This window comes from Trichomycterus rosablanca, chromosome 4, assembly GCF_030014385.1.
Source record: "Trichomycterus rosablanca isolate fTriRos1 chromosome 4, fTriRos1.hap1, whole genome shotgun sequence".
Classification (NCBI taxonomy): Eukaryota; Metazoa; Chordata; class Actinopteri; order Siluriformes; family Trichomycteridae; genus Trichomycterus; species Trichomycterus rosablanca.
The window spans coordinates 15,995,188-16,017,927 of NC_085991.1; the positions used below are offsets into that span (position 1 = coordinate 15,995,188).

The 22,740-nt window shown below is 42.7% G+C and overlaps 1 protein-coding gene across 2 annotated transcripts; it reads right to left on the minus strand.

Annotated features, from left to right (window-relative positions):
- Positions 1–785: 785 nt before the first annotated feature.
- LOC134311420 (putative mediator of RNA polymerase II transcription subunit 26) lies at positions 786–2,079 on the minus strand. 2 transcript variants are annotated; one of them, XM_062993060.1, is made up of 3 exons: positions 1,337–2,079; positions 1,103–1,258; positions 786–1,017 (listed from the first exon to the last, which is right to left on the minus strand). In XM_062993060.1, exons 1-3 carry the CDS (start codon positions 2,043–2,045, stop codon positions 794–796), a joined length of 1,089 nt encoding a protein of 362 aa, XP_062849130.1. In that variant the 5' UTR covers positions 2,046–2,079; the 3' UTR covers positions 786–793. The 2 variants fall into 2 exon arrangements, with proteins under 2 accessions (XP_062849130.1, XP_062849129.1); XM_062993059.1 differs by having other exon boundaries at positions 1,103–1,261.
- Positions 2,080–22,740: the final 20,661 nt, after the last annotated feature.

A 22,740-nucleotide genomic window follows, 5' to 3' on the forward strand; every position in this document is an offset into this window, starting at 1 on the left:
GGAGCAGCGACTGAAAAAGCACGGTCACTCTTGTGTTTTAAGCGACACTAAGGTACATTTAGTAAAGATTTGTTTGAAGACCGGAGTGTGCTTTGTGCCTTATAGGGACATAACATGTCACTGATGTACTGACACAGACTTTCTTTAATCTCGGTTTCTGGAATGGAAAACCTAGGGTTTCCGCTAATTCTGAGTTAACTTACCCGGCTTGCTTAACCCGCTTTCTGGAATACCCTCCTGTTAATGCTGTTGTTGTTAATATTAATATTCACACTTTATTATTATTAATGCTATTATTATTTTATTACTGTCATAATAATAATTTATGCTGCACCATCAGGACAAAAACAAACCATGAGGTCTGAGGAACCGCTTCTGAATCTCCACTATCAAATTATGGCAAGAATATAAAACAATAATTAAGGATTTAAATCATCACCAGCATCATTGTGTCCTCAATACTTCTAAAAGAGAAGAAGTTTGGCATGACTTTGAACCCTCCTAAATTAGGGAGGTAAAGAAGGACCCAGCGGTCCCTCTAAAAAAGTTCTAAAAGTCCTGAGATGGGAGAACATGTTAAACCTGTTGTTATTTCTGCAGCCTCCACAGATCAGAGCTTTATATAGAGACGGAAGCACCACTGAAAAAAATGCAGAACATCTGAAGGTGGCAGTTCAGTTTGGTTCCTCCATGTTCTTCAGATGTTTCCACCTTATTTACGATCCCAGGAGCCAGTAAACATTCATCAGTTCACCTTTAATAAGCAACTAAACTTAAACCAGCAGTTTATTTTTTAATGAACTTTATTTTTATTTTGACGACGGAAAAGTTTCTGGACGATCCCTGTGGAGCGTGGACGTTCTGAAGGACGCCACAGCGCTGCAGAACACAGCAGAGCCGATGAGACGTATTGTGAGGATGGCAGCACCATTACAGGGCGCTCAGTCCAGCGGCTCGTTCTCTTCAGCTTCAGCATGGAGAGGGGGGACACGGGGGCGCCGGCGGGGTCGAACATGCCTACACAAAACACACACACGTTACAGGAACACTCCAACCTTCACCTGCTCACTAGGATGAAGATCTAGATCTGAAAATAACCCACCTTCATTCTCAATCGTGGTCTCCATCAGTCTCTCATACTCTTCATATTGGGTTATAAATGTGGGAGCAATCAGAATGTGCTCGTCCTGAACGTTCTGCTGCTGCACCACTTCATCAGAAGACCTGAAGATCTTCTCCAGAACAGCCTCAAGTGGATCTGCTGGAGAAATGAAACCTGATTCAGCACCATGATGGATTAAACACCACACAGCTTAAAAACCCTATCAAGATGTACCTTCAATCTTCTGCTCCTCTTGGTTTTTCTTGTCCAGGTTCTTCTCCTCCATGCTTGGCTTCACCTGGTTCTTCTCTTCCATCTGTACCACCTGTACCTCTGTATCCTGCCCTTGGTCCTGCAGAACCTGGGTACTCATCCCTGCGTTTTCCTCGTTTCCCATCATCTGATTCGCCTCCATGCTCGGCTCCACCTGGTTCTTCTCTTCCATCTGTACCACCTGTACCTCTGGTTCCTGCCCTTGGTCCTGCAGAACCTGAGTACTCATCCCTGCATTCTCATTTCCCATCATCTGATTCTCCTCCATGCCCGGCTCCACCTGGTTCTTCTCTTCCATCTGTACCACCTGTACCTCTGGTTCCTGCCCTTGCTCCTGCAGAACCTGGGTACTCATCCCTGCATTCTCATTTCCCATCATCTGATTCTCCTCCATGCCCGGCTCCACCTGGTTCTTCTCTTCCATCTGCACCACCTGTACCTCTGGTTCCTGCCCTTGGTCCTGCAGAACCTGGGTACTCATCCCTGCATTCTCTTCGTTTCCTATTATCTGTTGTTCCTCCACATTCGTGTCCTCCTGCCTCGCCTTCTTTTTGAGTCTCTGCCACCATTTCTTCTTCTTCTTCTCCTTCTTTTCAGGTTTGGGTCTGTGCGGCTCCTCATCCTCGTCGGCCGGGACGCTACAACACCACAACTTCTTAAACCAGAACATTTTAGCTGCTGCTGCTTCGATGCTCCGTCTCAAAGTAAAGCAGCACCAGCACAGGAGCTCAGATCAGAGCTTGTAGAATGTTGTGACATCATCATGATGTCACAGTGTGTGCTGGAGCTGAGAGCAGAGCTGATGATCACAGCACCACTCAGTGTCTTTAACATTCACTTCAGATGTGGACACGCCCAGTGTAGATCTGTATAGCCAAAAGTATGTGGACACACACACACACACACCAAAGTAATTCTATTGTAAATGTAACTGAAGTTTATATTACTGACCAAACTCTGAATAGATTTTTGTATTTGAGTGTTTGTGTACATATATATATATATATATATATATATATATATGTGTGTGTGTGTGTGTGTGTGTGTGTGTGTGTGTGTGTGTGTGTATACACAACCCCAAATCAGAAAAAGTTGGGACAGCATGAAAAATGCAAATAATAAAACAGAGTTTCTTATATTTACTTTGACTTTTATTTGATTGCAGACAGAATGCACATGAGATTTTCCTTGTTTTATCTGCTCCACTTCATTTTATTTATTAATAAACATCCATTCCTGCATTTAAGGCCTGCAACACGTTCCAAAAAAAGTTGGGACAGTAAAGCATTCACCACCTCATAATGTTGCCATTCATTTTCACCACACTTTTTGGCACCGAGGAGACCAAGTGATTTAGTGTTTCAGATTTAATTTTGTCTCATTCTTCCTGCAAACACGTCTTAAGATGTGCAACAGTACGGGGTCGTCGTTGTCACATTTTTTGTTTAAAAAAATTCATTCCCACACATTCTCTATTGGGGACAGATCAGAACTGCAGGCAGGCCAGTCCAGTACCCGTACCCTCTTCTTCCACAGCCACGCCTTTGTAATGTGTGCAGGATGTGGTTTTGCATTGTCTTATTGAAAAATGCATAAACGTCCCTGGAAAAGATGACGTCTTGAAGGCAGCACATGTTGCTCTAAGATCTTAATGTACTTTTCTGCATTAATGCTGCCATCACAGAAGTGTAAATGACCTGACACAATGACTGACACAACCCCATACCATGACAGACCCTGGCTTTTGGACTTGTTTGCTGATAAAAGTCTGGATGGTCCTTTTCATCTTTGGTCCGGAGCACACATCGTCTAATTTTTCTAAAAAAAGACCTGGAATGCTGATTTATCTGACCACAATACATGTTTACACTGTGTGATGGTTCATCCTAGATGCCTCCAAGCCCAGAGAAGTCAACACCGCTTCTGGACATGGTTAACGTAAAGCTTCTTTTAGCTTCTTTCGGCTCCTTTTTTTTAGTAAAGTTTTAATTTTTTCTGAGCACGAAGCACTTGAGGAGACCAGGAGCTGTCTGTTATCTAAAAAAAAAAAAAAAAACATTTAACGCATAACAATTAATTAGCTAATTAAAGTTAATATATATTTAATATTTTTTTATTAATATTTAATATTAATTAAAGTTCATCATTTGGCAAAGGGTGGCGATGTGTTTCCTCAGTTTGGTTGACGTTAACCGCTCTGGGTGTTTGGCCTGGCATTTAGCTGCAAAAAGACGAAGACAGTCCGACCCTCTCATATTGCTGGTTCCTGAGGTTCTGGCAAACACAAAAGGCTTTTCTTTGGAAACACCTACTGCAGTTCGGTTCTTTATTGGAATGTCCAGAGATGCCTCCATGTCATGTATAAGGAGCAATGGGACTTTTCTTTCTCTCTTTCCTTAGATTTCTAGTCTGGTAAAATTGTTGACAGGTGATTGTTTAAGTTTGGAGAGGCTGTCATATATTTCTGGGTGAGGAGGAGCTTTGTTCCGAGCTCTGTATGTTTTTAGAAGTAATTTTAAAGCTTCTCTCTCCTTCTGTTATAGAGTTTTATCTGTGTGATAAGACTCTGGCATAGTTTCTTCCAAGCTGAAACATTTGGTACATCTGCCAAATCATTTAAAGCATCTTTCTCTATGGTTTTGAGATGCTTTAACTTCATTATGTCTTCGGTTAAGAGAATTATTTAATCTTTGTTCCACTTGGCTGTTTTCAAAGTTTTTGAGGCACGTCCAGATATATAGGTGTTCCACTGTGTCTCCATCAACTTTATGAACTGCTTTGCATCCCTCTCAACATCTCCTTGTCCATTTATTAAGCTTTCACCAACAAGGATTTGAGCAGCCCTCTTGAACGAGTATCCAATCTTACATGCCAGAAAGGGGGTCTTGTACTTGTACTTGCATTCTCTTCAGCCATAAACCCACTGGCAATTCTTGTTGCTTTCACCACAGTGTGGAATTTTGCTGGTACAAAAAGATCATGCAGGTTGTTTACAGTCTTATCAATTAGAAATCAGAAACCTCCCAATTCTTGTACTTATAATCACTGATCAGCCATAACATTAAAACCACCTCCTTGTTTCTACACTCACTGTTAATTTTATCAGCTCCACTTACCATATAGAAGCACTTTGTAGTTCTACAATTACTGACTGTAGTCCATCTGTTTCTCTGCATGCTTTGTTAGCTCCTTTCATCCTGTTCTTCAATGGTCAGGACCCCCCACAGAACCACCACAGAGCAGGTACAGTGGGGTCAAAAAGTATTTAGTCAGCCACTGATTGTGCAAGTTCTCCTACTTAGAAAGATGAGAGAGGTCTGTAATTTTCATCATAGGTACACTTCAACTATGAGAGACAAAATGAGAAAAAAAAATCCAGGAAATCACATTGTAGGATTTTTAAAGAATTTATTTGTAAATTATGGTGGAAAATAAGTATTTGGTCAATAACAAACAAGCAAGATTTCTGGCTCTCACAGACCTGTAACTTCTTCTTTAAGAAGCTCTTCTGTCCTCCACTCGTTACCTGTATTAATAGCACCTGTTTGACCTCGTTATCTGTATAAAAGACACCTGTCCACAGCCTCAAACAGTCAGACTCCAAACTCAACCATGGCCAAGACCAAAGAGCTGTCGAAGGACACCAGGAAGAGAACTGTAGACCTGCACCAGGCTGGGAAGAGTGAATCTATAATAGGCAAGCAGGTTGGTGTGAATAAATCAACTGTGGGAGCAATTGTAAGAAAATGGAAGACATACAAGACCATTGATAATCTCCCTTGGGGTCAAGATCTCATCCCGTGGGGTCAAAATGATCATGAGAACGGTGAGCAAAAATCCCAGAACTACACGGAGGGACCTGATGAATGACCTGCAGAGAGCTGGGACCAAAGTAACAAAGGCTACCATCAGTAACACACTACGCCGAGAGGGACTCAAATCCTGCAGTGCCAGGAGTGTCCCCCTGCTTAAGCCAGTACATGTCCAGGCCCGTCTGAAGTTTGCCAGAGAGCATATGGATGATCCAGAAGAGGATTGGGAGAATATCATGTGGTCAGATGAAACCAAAATTGAACTTTTTGGTAAAAACTCAACTCGTCGTGTTTGGAGGAAGAAGAAGAACCCAAGAACACCATACCTCCTTCCATCAGTGAGAGCATTGAAGATGGAACGTGGCTGGGTCTTCCAGCATGACAATGATCCCAAACACACCGCTCGGGCAACGAAGGAGTGGCTCCGTAAAAAGCATTTCAAGGTCCTGGAGTGGCCTAGCCAGTTTCCAGACCTCAACCCCATAGAAAATTTGTGGAGTCCATGTTGCCCAGCGACAGCCCCAAAACATCACTGCTCTAGATGAGATCTGCATGGAGGAATGGGCCAAAATACCAGCTACAGTGTGTGCAAACCTGGTGAAGACTTACAGGAAACGTTTGACCTCTGTCATTGCCAACAAAGGTTATGTTACAAAGTATTGAGTTGAACTTTTGTTATTGACCAAATACTTATTTTCCACCATAATTTACAAATAAATTCTTTAAAAATCCTACATTGTGATTTCCTGGATTTTTTTTCTCATTTTGTCTCTCATAATTGAAGTGTACCTATGATGAAAATTACAGACCTCTCTCATCTTTCTAAGTAGGAGAACTTGCACAATCAGTGGCTGACTAAATACTTTTTGGCCCCACTGTATTATTTAGGTGGTGGTGTGTGTGTGTCTGTGTGTGTGTGTGTGTGTGTGTGTGTGTGGTTAACTGATAAGGTGTGAAAATAACTTTGATCTTCTAACTTCAAATATGTGAGTTTTTGTACAGCATCTCAATAGCTTTGTATCACTGGGCTTCTCTAAGAGCACAGTGATAGAGAGCAGAATCTGACAGCTTTACATTGCTGATAGTAAATACAGTAGAACCTGATGATTCTTGTTTATGCCGTAAATACTGTGGTGCACTGTTAGGACTTTGTTTGTACCAGTAAAGATAAGTGTTGCTACTGCTTGACTCATATGAACATCGTAGAGTAACAGTCTCTGTTTCTTTAGCAACAATGTCAGAACTCACTGGCCAAATTTTATCTGCAAAACCACCTGTTAACAGAAAAGAAAATATGTTAAATAATACAAAAAAAATTGTAAAGAAATTAAACGTTTTAAAAACGTGCATTGATTAAAATCTTAATAAATTACCTGATGCTATAGTGAGAATCAGTGCTGTGTATCTCCCAATGTGCAGTAAGTTACATAGTGGAGCCATTTCTGATCACAGCTTTGTGAGGACTTTGTGCTGAACTCATCACATGAGGAAACAAGTCTCTAGGAAGTCACACACAGGAAGTGCAGGTGCTGCAGCAACACTGTACACACATCATCATTTCATATCTATTCTTTACCAAAACACTGCTGGAGAATTTTAGCATTTCTGAGCTTTGGTGTAAGACTATTGAAATATTTGTATGTACTAAAATACGTTATTCATGTTTGAGGTTCAATAATGACATGGCAGGTAATAATTTAATTAATACCAGCTTTATTTGTATTTCATTAAACAATAGAGATTGTTGTCAACAGCTTTACAGATATGTGTGAAGATCCTTAGTAAGCAAACATCTCCCACATACAGAAGAAATCTTAAAAAGAACCAAGAGGAACCCATCAGATTCTGTAATATAGCCACTGTTTCTATTACCATGCAACTGTCATTAACGTACATTGATCTGTTATAATGCTCCACTGTGAAAAGCTGCTCCTGCCCTGTCCATCTTTGAGTAATCTGTGTATATTGCAGTGTGCATAATATACAGTTCTAATATATACTTACAGTATATGTTATAGATTAACATACTTTAATTTTACCTTTACATGTTTTTCGTTTATCCAGATTAATTTCTGTAACTTATTTGTTGGATTACCATGCAAAACACTCTGCCCTTAATATGTATTATTGTTTCAGGTCTTATCCAGCACTATTTTTGTGGGAGATGTTTGATTGTATTCTTGCAAACTAACCAAGTATGTCACTGACACTTTCTGTCTTGTTGAATGTTGTACATTGTACTTACTCATGCAGAAAAACGATGAGTGCTAATGAGCCTAAATAATGCTGGCCATTGTAGTTTCCAAATTAATACACTTGTGTTAGTGTCACATCGTTTGCTGTTCAGAGTGGGCATGGCAGGTTGGTTAGTTACACTACTGGTTCTGTGGGTCAGTAGGAGAGGTTTTGAGTAGTTAGGGAGTCTCACTAAGCCAAATAATTTTAATGTTTGCAATGTCTTCTTACATACAGCTAGCTATCAGAAATACCAGGTATGATCACTAAATTGAAAATACATTCATGGGTGAAAGGGCACATGTGACAGGGGTTATAGTCAATATTCTGTTTTTGATCCTGGCTTCTTGACCTTCTATAGAAATGGTAACCACTTCCAGCAAGCAAGTGGCAAAGCAAAGCTGTTATTGGTGGATATTAAGAGGTGTGGTGTAAAATCTGGAACATACAGTGGGGGAAATAAGTATTTGATCCCCTACTGATTTTGTAAGTTTACCCCCTTACAAAGACTTGAACAGTCTATAATTTTTATGGAAGGTTTATTTTAACAGAGAGAGACAGAATATCAACAAAAAATACAAAAAAAAAACATTAAATAAAAGTTATAAATTAATTTGTATTTAATTAAGGGAAATAAGTATTTCATCCCCTACCAACCAGCAAGAATTCTGACCCCCACAGACCGGTTATGTGCCCATGAGGCACACAAATTAGTCCTGTCCCTGTATAAAAGACTCCTGTCACAGAATCCGTTTCTTTTGTTCAAATCTCTCGACCACCATGGGCAAGACCAAAGAGCTATCAAAGGACGTCAGGGACAAGATTGTAGACCTGCACAAGGCTGGAATGGGCTACAAGACCATCAGCAAGAAGCTTGGTGAGAAAGAGACCACTGTTGGTGCGATAATTCGAAAATGGAAGAAATACAAGATCACAGTCAATCACCCTCACTCTGGAGCTCCATGCAAGATCTCACCTGGTGGGGTAAGAATGATTCTGAGAAAGGTGAGGTCAGTCCAGAATTACACGGGAGGAGCTTGTCAATGATCTCAAGGGAGCTGGGAGCAGAGAAATGCTGGATATGACCCCAAGAACACCATCCCCACCGGGCATTTCTTTGCCTCCAAACACGGCGAGTGGAGTTGATGCCAAAGAGCTCAATTTTGGTCTCATCTGACCATATCACATTCTCCCAAGCTTTCTCTGAATCATTCAGGTGTTCATTGGCAAACTTCAGACGGGCCTGTACATGAGCCTTCTTGAGCAAAGGGACTTTGCGGGCACTGCAGGATCTCAATCCATTACGGCGAAGTGTGTTACTAATGGTTTTCTTGGTGACTGTGCTCCCAGCTCCCTTGAGATCATTGACAAGCTCCTCCCGTGTAATTCTGGACTGACCTCACCTTTCTCAGAATCATTCTTACCCCACCAGGTGAGATCTTGCATGGAGCTCCAGAGTGAGGGTGATTGACTGTGATCTTGTATTTCTTCCATTTTTGAATTATCGCACCAACAGTGGTCTCTTTCTCACCAAGCTTCTTGCTGATGGTCTTGTAGCCCATTCCAGCCTTGTGCAAGTCTACAATCTTGTCCCTGATGTCCTTTGATAGCTCTTTGGTCTTGCCCATGGTGGTCGAGAGATTTGAACGGAAGAAACTGATTCTGTGACAGGAGTCTTTTATGCAGGGACAGGACTAATTTGTGTGCCTTTTGTGCACATAATCGGTCTGTGGGGGTCAGAATTCTTGCTGGTTGGTAGGGGATGAAATACTTATTTCCCTTAATTAAATACAAATTAATTTATAACTTTTATTTAATGTTTTTTTTTCTGGATTTTTTGTTGATATTCTGTCTCCCTCTGTTAAAATAAACCTTCCATAAAAATTATAGACTGTTCAAGTCTTTGTAAGGGGGTAAACTTACAAAATCAGCAGGGGATCAAATACTTATTTCCCCCACTGTATATATATATATATATATACAGTGTATCACAAAAGTGAGTACACCCCTCACATTTCTGCAAATATTTCATTATATCTTTTCATGGGACAACACTATAGAAATAAAACTTGGATATAAGTTAGAGTAGTCAGTGTACAACTTGTATAGCAGTGTAGATTTACTGTCTTCTGAAAATAACTCAACACACAGCCATTAATGTCTAAATGGCTGGCAACATAAGTGAGTACACCCCACAGTGAACATGTCCAAATTGTGCCCAAAGTGTCAATATTTTGTGTGACCACCATTATTATCCAGCACTGCCTTAACCCTCCTGGGCATGGAATTCACCAGAGCTGCACAGGTTGCTACTGGAATCCTCTTCCACTCCTCCATGATGACATCACGGCGCTGGTGGATGTTAGACACCTTGAACTCCTCCACCTTCCACTTGAGGATGCGCCACAGGTGCTCAATTGGGTTTAGTCCATCACCTTTACCTTCAGCTTCCTCAGCAAGGCAGTTGTCATCTTGGAGGTTGTGTTTGGGGTCGTTATCCTGTTGGAAAACTGCCATGAGGCCCAGTTTTCGAAGGGAGGGGATCATGCTCTGTTTCAGAATGTCACAGTACATGTTGGAATTCATGTTCCCCTCAATGAACTGCAGCTCCCCAGTGCCAGCAACACTCATGCAGCCCAAGACCATGATGCTACCACCACCATGCTTGACTGTAGGCAAGATACAGTTGTCTTGGTACTTCTCACCAGGGCGCCGCCACACATGCTGGACACCATCTGAGCCAAACAAGTTTATCTTGGTCTCGTCAGACCACAGGGCATTCCAGTAATCCATGTTCTTGGACTGCTTGTCTTCAGCAAACTGTTTGCGGGCTTTCTTGTGCGTCAGCTTCCTTCTGGGATGACGACCATGCAGACCGAGTTGATGCAGTGTGCGGCGTATGGTCTGAGCACTGACAGGCTGACCTCCCACGTCTTCAACCTCTGCAGCAATGCTGGCAGCACTCATGTGTCTATTTTTTAAAGCCAAACTCTGGATATGACGCCGAACACGTGGACTCAACTTCTTTGGTCGACCCTGGCGAAGCCTGTTCCGAGTGGAACCTGTCCTGGAAAACCGCTGTATGACCTTGGCCACCATGCTGTAGCTCAGTTTCAGGGTGTTAGCAATCTTCTTATAGCCCAGGCCATCTTTGTGGAGAGCAACAATTCTATTTCTCACATCCTCAGAGAGTTCTTTGCCATGAGGTGCCATGTTGAATATCCAGTGGCCAGTATGAGAGAATTGTACCCAAAACACCAAATTTAACAGCCCTGCTCCCCATTTACACCTGGGACCTTGACACATGACACCAGGGAGGGACAACGACACATTTGGGCACAATTTGGACATGTTCACTGTGGGGTGTACTCACTTATGTTGCCAGCTATTTAGACATTAATGGCTGTGTGTTGAGTTATTTTCAGAAGACAGTAAATCTACACTGCTATACAAGCTGTACACTGACTACTCTAAGTTATATCCAAGTTTCATGTCTATAGTGTTGTCCAATGAAAAGTTATAATGAAATATTAGCAGAAATGTGAGGGGTGTACTCACTTTTGTGATACACTGTATATATATATTTTTATTATTATTTTTTTTTTTCAAAAGACAGACGAACAGGGACCGTGTCATGCTGTGCGTCTCACCACTGCGCGCGCTCCGGTCCAAGGTCGGTACGGGTCTGAGTTACAGATTGGCCTGTAGACAGCAAAAAAAAAAAAAAAAAACTAACCCTTTGGTGATCCCGTTCGCTTTGTTGATCACAACCCCTGAACGTGGGTGGGACGGTTACAGCATTGAAGAAAAAACAAATTTTTTAATCAACAATCAACCATTTATTAACAACGTCAGAAAAAACGACATACAGGCGCGACGGAGAAAAAGAAAATAATAATAAATACTCACATACTCATAAAACACTCTTATAACTTACAAAAAAAAAACGTGGCACAAAATCTACTTCGAACTTGCCCAGCAGAACAACTAACAATAAAATAAACCCTAAGACCTAAAAAGTGGCATTAGGATCGAAGGGCGTTTCCTCCACTGTAATATTTTCAGTAGAGGAGGAAGAAGAGGACGAAAACTTCAGCATTGTCAGTCGCACTGTGGGCCTGCCAGATCTCGTTATGGAACTCAACGCGTCCTGGCTCACCTTGACCGGGGTCCCCACGTAATTATGTTCCGGGGAGGGTCCACCTCCCAAGACGTAGTAACCCTAGTTCGACACAAAATGTTAGACAATGTTCGCTGTCACTGCTACATAACAAAATCGATCGAGGTGATGTCTTACCGGTTGAGCGACAGACTTCCCGGGCATCCTGAGCACGAAAGGTTCTTCCGACTCCGACGAAGATTCCAGGGTGGCACCTGTCAAGTGCTTGCGCTTTTGCTTGGTACCCTTGACATCCTCCGAAGAGGACTTCTCCGGCTCGGAGAGTTGCTCGTCCTCCCCGGGAGAGTCGGTGTCCTCCTTTTCTGACTCGGTATATTCCTGGCGGAGGCTGCGGTGGGCCCTGGGGTGGCCGCTGCTGCCGGGGCGGCCGCTGCAGTGGGGGCATTCCTGGGGCTCCTCCTCTCCCTCCTGCAATCTCTGGACACCGGCGGCCTCCTGCACCGTGTTCAGCGGCACGTAGAACTTCGTGGCCACCTCCTCAGAATGGCACATCGCCCGGTGTACGGCCCGCCTTCTTTGCGGAGTCAGGTTCTTTGTCTGAGAGGACACAACAATGGACAGATGAATCAAAACGAAATTTCGTGACGTCGTCGTTACACATGCGTTATAACACCTTAATGACTGTACACTCACATGGTGCACCATGGAAGGACGGAGGTTGCGGAAGGTGAACCTGCCTCCGAAACCCATCCGCGTCCACTCGGTCTGAAAATACTCCAGGACCTTCTCGCACCTGCCGCCGGAAGAATTGAAGAAGAAATACGGCGACTCACTGCAGCTGAACTTATCGCGGACACTGAGCAGCCCTCGGAACCATTCCAGCTCTGACAGGGTCAGGCTCAGCTGGGCGTGACCATAAGTGGAGGCGGACTTGTGCTCTTCCACCTGCGTGATCACAACACAAGACGACATTTTAGCATGCCTAACGACCCTAAACCCGCCCCCCGTACCACAAAACGGTCGGCCCTAAAAGTGACGACAAGACACACTCACGTCGATGGTCACGTGTTGCCCTTCCACATCTGCGTCCTTCACCTCTTCTACCTTTAGGTTTTACAGGACTCCGGACCGATGACCGGACATGGACACAAAGTATCCGGTCATCAGGCCGAAGACCTGGTGAAGGTTCTCGACAGACCCTTTCTTCAGAGACTCTATGGAGAGACACAATTTAGCAGAAAAACAATTCAATAGGGTTTGTTTTTGTCTTGCACAGTTTTGGAAATAATCAATGGGACAACACTCACCGATCTTGGCGGGGAGGATCAGACGAACCTCCTTGCGGAAGTTCATTTGATCCTCCTTGGACACGATGTTTTCTGTGGGGCTGTCACGTGGGAAGAAGGGAGGACTAACACGCAGAGATAAATACAAATTATATTTTATTTAATAATAATAAACAGAAAAATAACCAGGGAAACTGAAAGGGCAACAAGAAAAACCGATCAGAACCTCCGACGGAGGAAGCGAACTAAAAAATGACAAAAAGGAAAAAATGAAGAGAGCGGACGCGAACCCCGGTCTTCAAGGCGAGAGCCGGGTGCATTAATGAAACGCGCGTAGGCGCTGAAAGCGCTACGGTGAGCAGTTGCGGGAGGAAAAAAACCTCCGCTGACTTCTAGCCCCAGCGCAGCGGTAGGCTAGCGTAGGTATCAATCGGTGAGGGATCAGCTTACGGTCGCTGTAGCTGAAGCACACCGATCTGAAAAAGAGAAAAGATGCAAGTTCAGTTTAGGCAAGCTCAAACATGCGGATTCGAACCGGGGTTGCTGGCAGACCAACCGAACGCCTTACGGAGTCGCTACCCAGCGGTTGTGGAACCCAATGAATAGATTCAATAAGTGCAATATAGCGGAGCACCGAACCAGCGCCGTATCACAGCGTGCATGCAACCGCTAATGCTAAATGCTAAACGAATAAACAAACGGCAGTACGAGGACTGCACGGCGTCGCACCACGCTATGTCTAAGAGGAGAAAGGAACACTAACTACCTCGACCTTGCGGTCTACACACCCTAATGGCCTTGTGCCACCAGGGGAACCACCTACGTCTACGAACAGAGCGTGGACGAGCTGCCACCAGGAGAGCGAAAACAAACAAAAGGTGCGACACCCGCTGCTGCACGGAGCTGGCTTAAATAGCCAGCCCCACAGCTGCGGGTGATCAGCCCCTAATGAGCCACCTACCACTTAAGGCCTTGTTTTCTGAGCTCTGTAAGACCTGTTTCGCTGGGAACCCGGGGCACGTTCACCAGCTACTACAGGCTTCATTATAGGGGCGAGACGAGCACGAAATTAGTATCAGTACTGTAAGGTGTCTGCAGCATCGGTGGAACTTACCACTCATTCCCGACGTCACAGGCTTTACAGAACACCGCTTACAAAGGGCATTAAATAGCTGGTGCAATAACGAGGTCTGACAGCCTGCAGCTGCTCATGGCCTAATTAAGCAGGCGGTGTGCAGATGCAGGTTGTCGAACCTTCTGTTTGTTTTGCTGGTTGCTGCACCAGCGTGCCCTTTTGTAGGGAAAGCAGGTAACCCGGGCGCCATCAGGGCGGTCGGGCTCGTAAGCCGAAAGGCTGAGGTAGCCAGGGACCTTTTATGTTCTTTCTTTTGTTTAGGGAAAGCTGGTGCGACTTGGTGCAGCCCTCGCGCTGTAGTTATTTTTGGCGTGTACATTAGCCACTGCCTGCTCTGTTAGCAGGTGGCTAATATTAGCAGCACCCCGCAATAACACGGCGCGCTTAGGCCACCGTTCACACGGCCTTCTCTCAACCTGCGTAGTCTAGCGTAGCCAAAGGATTGGAGTCCCGCAACACCGGTTCGAATCACGTTGTGTCTAACGTGCCTTCTTTTCTTTTTCCTTACAGATCGGCCCCTCCCAGAGTTCACGGTAAGCGTCTGGTGACAGTTCCGATCTGCCTCCCCGAACCGCACAAGCGGGTTTCGGGGTTGCGGCGTACTCAAGCGGGTTCAACCATAGCCATGGTGTCCTGCAGCGCCGGTTCAAAGTTAACGCGTCTTTTTTCTTTTTCCTTACAGATCGGCCCCTCCCAGAGTTTGCGGTAAGCGTCTGGTGACAGTTCCGATCTGCCTCCCCGAACCGCACAAGCGGGTTTCGGGGTTGCGGCATAGTTAAGCGGGTTCAACCATAGCCATGGTGTCCCACAGCGCCAGTTAAAAGTTAACGCGTCTTTTTTCTTACAGATCGGCCCCTCCCAGAGTTCGCGGTAAGCGTCTGGTGACAGTTCCGATCTGCCTCCCTGAACCGCACAAGTGGGTTTCGGGGTTGCGGCATAGTTAAGCAGGTTTAACCATTGCCATGGAGTCCCGCAACGCCGGCTTAAAGATGACGCGTCTTTTTCCCTGCCGACCGATCCCTCCCGGAGATCGTGATAAGCTTCTGCTCACATTTCCTATCTGCTTTCCCAAACCGAACAGCGCCGAGTTCCGGGGTTGGCGTATCCCGGTTTGAGTACCTCAGGGCGTACCTCCTATCGCGCTTTATAAGTGCATATTCTCCATTGTGCTCTAGTGCCGACTTAGCACAGTGGAGAGTGCAATCACCCTAAGTGCCAGCGACCGGGATTCGCCACTCCACCCGACTGTTTGGTTTTTCCCCCCTTTTTGCCTGCGAACTCAGCAGCGCCATTCGGGGTTCACTTTTTGTTTTTGCTTTTTTTTGTTGTTGTTTTTGTTATGTTTATTCTTTATTTAATAAAACATTTATTTATAAATCTCTGCGTCTTGGGTCCTGTATCACCCCACATAACAAGTACAGCTACTTTTTCAATGGCGTGAGCATATCCTCTTCTTATGATGTGATACTTACTGGAGGCAACTTTGCATACTGTCTGGCAGTGACAGGTCACGTCACGTTGCATGTCCTTGAGACGCGTTGTCACCTCTGTGTTCAGCCACATGAAATCTAGTCCGGACAATGTTGTAATTTTCAGAAAGGCAAAATTACCCTTAAGGAGGCGGCCTTCACCGGCAAAGATTAGGAAACGTCGGACATGACTCACTGAGCCTTTGGAGTTCTCCAGCTTTTTCTTTGAAGGGTTGGTCCCGGCACAGAAGCCCAAGAAGTCAAGAAGGACCTTCTCTGTGTAGACAATAGAATTAAGAATTAAAACAATGCCTCGCATTGTCATGGAAAATTTCATTGTGCATGACAAGACGTAAATGGACTCACCGTAGACGGGAGAGTCCTTACACCGGAAGTTGTCCCTTCTTGAACTTCTTCAAGAACAGGCTGAAGAGGCTGCGGGACAGGAGCCTCTGGAGGCGGCCAAGCTCGTAAAGTGCATTTTGGGAGTCCCTCCTGGGGCACGCACCCTGAGTCACCAGGTTGAGACGGGACTGGAGCACCGTCAACCTCTTCGCATTCGCCACGCAGGTGGGGTTGTGACAGTCGGTGCTGGTGCCCGGCTGTCCCTCGTCCACCTGCTCCCCGATACTGACCTCCACTTCTGCGACGGCCGTCGCAGCGGCGCCGGGTGCGGCACAAGTGGCGGCTGGGGGGTACAGCCTCCTGGAGTGACTGATGTCCAGGGTGCTCACCATTGGCACTTGCGGGTGGCTGGCCCTCAATTCCGAGAGCTTGCCCAACACGTAGTTGACCTTCGCCTTGTTGGTGTAGTAGTCAACCTCGGGCAGCTGAAAAACAGAAACAGAAAAAAACAATATTTTGGAGCTCGTTGATGTCCTTTCATAATGAATTACAATCATTTACATTTTCGGCATTTAGCAGACACTTTTTATCCAAAGCAACTTACAATTATGACTGAACACAATTTTGAGCAATTGAGAGTTAAGGGCCTTGCTCAGGGGCCCAACAGTGGCAACTTCGTGGTGGTGGGGCTTGAACCGGCAAACCTTTGAATACTAGTCCAGTACCTTAACCACTGAGCTATCACTGCACAATCATTCACAATCAAGTTCAGTGTTTAAAAAAAAAAAAAAAAAAAAAAATGAAAGATTACCTCCATGTCACTGTGCACAGTGTCGTTGTGCCGGTCCAATCTCTTGACGCTCTTGGACGTGCACCCGGGCACGCAGCAATTGAAGCTTGCCTGGATGCTAAATGGAAAGAAAATATCTATATATATATCTATATATATATATATCTATATATCTATATATCTATATCTATATCTATATCTATATCTATTTTTTTTTTTTTTTTTTTTTTTTTTCTTTTCTTTGTATTCGACACAATGCATCCGACTAATTATAATGTAAATGCATTTCTAATGACATTTCAAGTAAATTTTAAAGCTCTGTATTACCGCAAACTTGACATCTGCAGCAGTAGGTTCTTCTCATGCTCATTGGCAACGAGATGGAACTTGAGCAGGTGCTGGAATAAATTTGAGTAATCAACCCCGCACAATGGGCATCGCTGGACACGAAGTGGAGGCATCTAAACGTCACAAGAAAACAATAAAAAAAAACTATCGAAAAACGTTCATAAACCAATAAAAAACATTCAACGAACCTTGCACAATAAACAGTTACGGTGTTGCGAACTCCCTGGTAAGTGAAGTGATGCTACAACTCGCGGAATGGCGTCGGTGTCTAATTTGCATAAACGATCAGCTGACATTGAAGTCTCATGTAGGCATGTGATAGTGTACAGGCTGTGGATGCGCTTTTGCGTGTCTTTTCTTTAGTTTTTAAACTTCACTTGTAACCCACTATGCCAAGTGCAACGGTGTTCATTTTTATTATGTTTTCGGATGTGAAAAAATTAAACAACAGGGCATCCTGACGTGTTGACGACAAATAGGGTCTGCGCGAAACGAAACCTGACACCCCCAAACCTTTAGGGTCGCGTGAGGCACGAGCGCGGTGTCAGATTACCAGATGTGTAAAGTAACAAATTACATTCACTCGCACTACTGTGATTGAGTAGTTTCTTTGTGTACTTGTACTTTTTAAATTACATTTTACAGCCTGTAATTTTACATTTACTTAAGTATGTTTTGTAATAAGAATTGTAATTCGCTACATTTTAAATCACATCCGTTATTGAGTGAAAAAAAAAAATCGCGTCTGGGTAACCTGCAGCTAATTCTGCAATGGGGAGTCAGATCTTTTGTCTCGGTTCCTTTAAAAGAGCTGTGTACATATATATATAACAAATCACATAAGCGAATCGGTTCCTTTATTTCAGTTCAAAGTGCCGTTCAATAGAATCGAATCATTGAACGACACATCACTAGTGGTTGGACAGTTTAAAACAGTTTTATAGAACTAAAATGACACATTACACATCCCTAAATGTTTTAAATGTTGTATTAACATGTTTTTTCTATTATACTTTAATTAAAAACAACTACTGTAAGATTTATATCCACTTGCATTACACAGAAGAGACACCCGCTCCTGTTAAAAAAGTAACGAAGTAACGTTTACTCTACATTTTAAATGAGTTACTTTTTACTTGAGTAGATTTTTAAACTAGTAACTTTACTCGTACTTAAGCAAAAATTCATTCAAATAATAGTACTTTCTCTTGAGTACAATTTTTTAGTACGCTTTCCACCTCGGCATATTACCAAAAACTCAAACTTAGGGCTATGGAGGGTGGGATTACCTAGACACCACTAGATTAACAAAGCGTTTTCACAGCAACGCATGTAACCCTAGGTCACCAAGAGGGCATGTCAATGTGTCACTTTTCAAAAAACAGTCAAAAAAGGTATAGGGTTCACCAAACCTTAAACACGACCCACTAGGGTGGCGTAGGGCATGAGTAAGTAAGTACACCTTTATTTATATAGCACTTTTTTAAGGCAATGCTAAAAAATCAATAAGATCAATAAGATTTGATATAATTAAAAGAAATAAAACACACATACATATAAAACTAGAAAAACAACACATACACAGTAAATTTCATAGTATTAAAATCAGTGTTGTCACGGTGGGGCTAGGACAAGACAACAGGGCGGACACACGCAGAGATGTGAACTAAAGCAAGGATATATTTATTAATGAAGATAAGTGCTATTTACATAGTAACACGGCTAGTAACACGAGCTAAGCACACGGCTAGTAACACGAGCTAAGCACACGGCTAGTAACACGAGCTAAGCACACGGCTAGTAACACGAGCTAGGAACACGGCTAGTAACACGAGCTAGGAACACGGCTAGTAACACGAGCTAGGAACACGGCTAGTAACACGAGCTAGGAACACGGCTAGTAACACGAGCTAGGAACACGGCTAATCAGGAGCTAGGAACACGGCTAAACAGGAGCTAGGAACAGGAGCTAGGAACAGGAGCTAGGAACAGGAGCTAGGAACAGGAGCTAGGAACAGGAGCTAGGAACAGGAGCTAGGAACAGGAGCTAGGAACAGGAGCTAGGAACAGGAGCTAGGAACAGGAGCTAGGAACAGGAGCTAGGAACAGGAGCTAGGAACAGGAGCTAGGAACAGGAGCTAGGAACAGGAGCTAAACACAGGAGCTAAACACAGGAGCTAAACAGAAGTCTAAACCAAACCAAAATAGTTCCACCATAAACCACATTCAGTTCAATAGTTCTCAGAGTCTGTAGAGAAGAGGAGCAGCTGGAGCTAATTAGCCCAGAAGAGCCAATCAGGAATGGGGTGTGGCAGGAGACAGAGTGTGCTTATGGAGAGGGGGGCGTGGCACCTCAGGAGCACACACAGAGGCTCAAAGTGTGACAAGTGTAAACATTTTTTTACTCCCTGGGAATTATCCTAACAACCGTCAGTGTTAAAATTCACATAGAGGTGGAGTTATTTGTCAGAGTTAACAAATCATATGCAGTTTCATCTCCCTGCAGTGTATGTTTTGCCTCACAAGCTCCGCCTCCTAATTTGCTTCCCTTAAAGTTTGTTTGGCGCCATTTTCTTTGTGATTGATCAATTTCAACAGGTGTGTTTTTTTTGCTGGTTCTCTTGAATTTGGAATGTACTGACATAAAATGCGTTTTGTTATGCTTTAATGTGTAATAAAATGTGTTTTTTTGGTTTCTGAACATATTAGAACTACATAGAATTTTATCCTGTGGTATCCTGTACAGGGTGTCCTGCACCATCATCTTCGCCCACAAACAAACGTAAGTTAAATATGAGGTTTGGGGCCTTTACAGGTAATTGTTAAATGTTTTTGATGTAATTTTTTTTTAATATATTTTTTATATTGGTAATTTAATTTATTGGAAGGTAGCCGCAGTTAAATGTCGGTCCTAAAAGGTGTTGGTAGTTAGCCAGCTTACTAAGGATGATTGCTTTGGGTGCCATTTTGTAGTCAAATAAATTTGCAGACTGCATTTTGGTTTTCTAACATGTACTGTATTCTCAGCTTCAGTAATGCTAATCAAAGTGAGGTTTGGAAGTGAGCAGAAGTTCGTAAAAATAGCCAGCGCCAATGTTAGTTTAAGCGACTTCATCAAGGAAGGTAATTTAAGGTTTGGTGGTGTTTAGACTATCAGTTTTTATTAACCTGATCAGTCCACAAATTTTAGCATGATTAAGTTTCCTAAATTTAATACCTAAATGCTTGTCATCCCAACATTCCCTAGCATTGTACAGTTGTACAGTTTTATTTGCATTGTGTTACTGGAAATAAAAGAAATTTGTCTCCATATTTAGTAATTTAAGTGATTGTTTATTGGCTAATAATTTGCAGATTTCAGATTTGAATCTACTTGCGGATTTTTTGCTTAAAAATGATTGTTTTAGTCTGACCTGCAACAGAGAACACTCATGGTTTTGAAATGTTACCCCTTCAGTAATTTATTTAGCCCATGCTTGATTAATCCTGGCCTATTAATCCTAACTAATTTCCTGACCATTTAATAAAATTGTCCAGGAAAATGAAAACTGTTGTTAATTTTCAGCTAAAGTGTTTTCAGTCTGTTTTATTACAGGTGTGTGTTTGTTTCTTCCTTAGCTTTCCTTAAATTTGGAATTCCATCCACTAGACAGACTGATGCCAGGCTGTATGATGAGTCTGGCAGTGAAATTGACGAGGATGTATTTGAGGAGGTCATGAAGCAACCAAATACAGGTGTTTTCCAACTCAAAGTGGACAGTTCAGCTATTGGTAATTTTCAACTTGGCTAAATAGTTAATAGTTTCGGCTGTGTGGCGGTCAAACTATCACTTTGTGCCTCAAAGTTACATTTATGATGCTACTCAGTAGTGACATTTAGGCATGTCAGGAATGTTGCCATGGCAAGAGCACTACTGAAATAGCTGTGGTGCTCCTGCCAGCCACTGTATTATCCTAAAGATGTTTTCACTGCTTAGACAGCAATTTCTATCACAGATCCAATGAAAACAAAGGAATATGTGATTTGGCTTTATATGCTTACTGTTATAATGTAAACGAAGCGAAAGTGCTCTCCCACTATTGCTTTCTCAGAAAACTAAAATGACTCCTACCACATCAGCCACATTTTTGTTCCAAAAGTGGTAATGTGTGAAATAAGCATATAAAAACAATTTTTTGATTCTTTGACAGAATCTACTTGGGTTACTTCAGCATCTTCAAGTGCAGTAAGTTCAGTGGAGAATACAAATACAGAATCTAATCCTGTTATTCTTACTGATGAGAGCCCATTAAGAAGGCACCACCGAGCTGAAGATGAAGCCAAGAATGTGAGTTTTGCTGTTTGATTTATAAAAAAAAAATTAAAAGAATTTTAACGTCATGTTTTACACTTTGGTTACATTCATGACAGGAACGGTAGTTACTCATTACACAAGGTTCATCAGTTCACAAGGTTAATATCAAACACAGTCATGGACAATTTAGTATCTCCAATTCACCTCACGAACATGTCTTTGGACTGTTGGAGGAAACCCATGTGGACATGCAAACTCCACACAGAAAGGACCCAGACCACCCTATCTGGGGATTTAACCCAGGACCTTCTTGCTGTGAGGTGACAGTGCTACCCACTTAGCCACTGTGCCGACCTTGAAAGTAGTAAATTACTGTTTAGTTAAAATGAATAATGTGTGATTCACTTGTAACTATAAAAATTAGAATGGCTATCAGCATTTTTAGCTACTTCCACTAATGGATAGGTGTCATTTAAATGGTGTTGTCTAGATTAATGTTGAGCTTCACAGATAAGAATATAGTGATTGTGTTGTTTTTTGATGGCTTTCTTTATAGCTGGTTCAAAAAATAATGCAGACTAAACCTGGTGGGGAAGCAGTCATCAGAGAGTACAACAAAACCAAAAGCCTGACTGACAGTACCAGAAGGAGGATGGTCAATATCCTCACTGCTGATATGACTGAAAAGCATGGGTATGATGTATTTGAACATTTCATCTTGTTTCCAAAAAAACTTGGTGACACCCTTCACAGAAAGCGTGTACAACCTTTAATTGGACAAATAAAATAGAATTGAAAAGCTTGTTGGTGTACTCCATAGAACAGGGGTGAAGGCAAGAATTCATCAGAGTTTGCTGATTTCTAAACTCTTGCAAAAATACCGAAACCTGGTAATTAACTACTGAGGAGAATCAGGTGTGTTTGTTTTTAGCAGGACAATCGCTAAACTATGAGGAACCTGGCCTTATAGGACTGTATACAGCTACCCAGTCCTTCCTCTGTGCAAACTGTTCTGAACAAATAGTTCTAAACCTAAAATGTAAAACTGTTGTCCTTGCTTATGTACTATTTTTTTCTTGCCTTTCAATTTCAGGACATCTCCCCCAAGGCACATAAGGGAAACTTACGCACAAGGAATTGTTCCCCTGTTTCCACATCTTCATGATCCCTATTCAAAGAACGGATATGTGAGTGTAATTTCTGTCCTAACTGTCTGACTGCAAAAAAGCATCATGTTTTTGCACATTATCATAATAGATTGATATCATAATAGACTATATTTTACATAAAAAGAGATATACACTACCAGTCAAAAGTCCTTCTCATTCCTGTGTTTTTTCTTGATTTTGTTTTTATTTTCTACATTGCAAATTAAAGCTGAAGACATCCAAACTATGAAGGAACACACATGGAATTATGTAGTGAACAAAAAAAGTGTTAAACAAACCAGAATATGTTTTATATTTTAGATTCTTTAAAATAGCCATATTTTGCTCTGATGACAGCTTTGCACACTCTTGGCATTTTCTC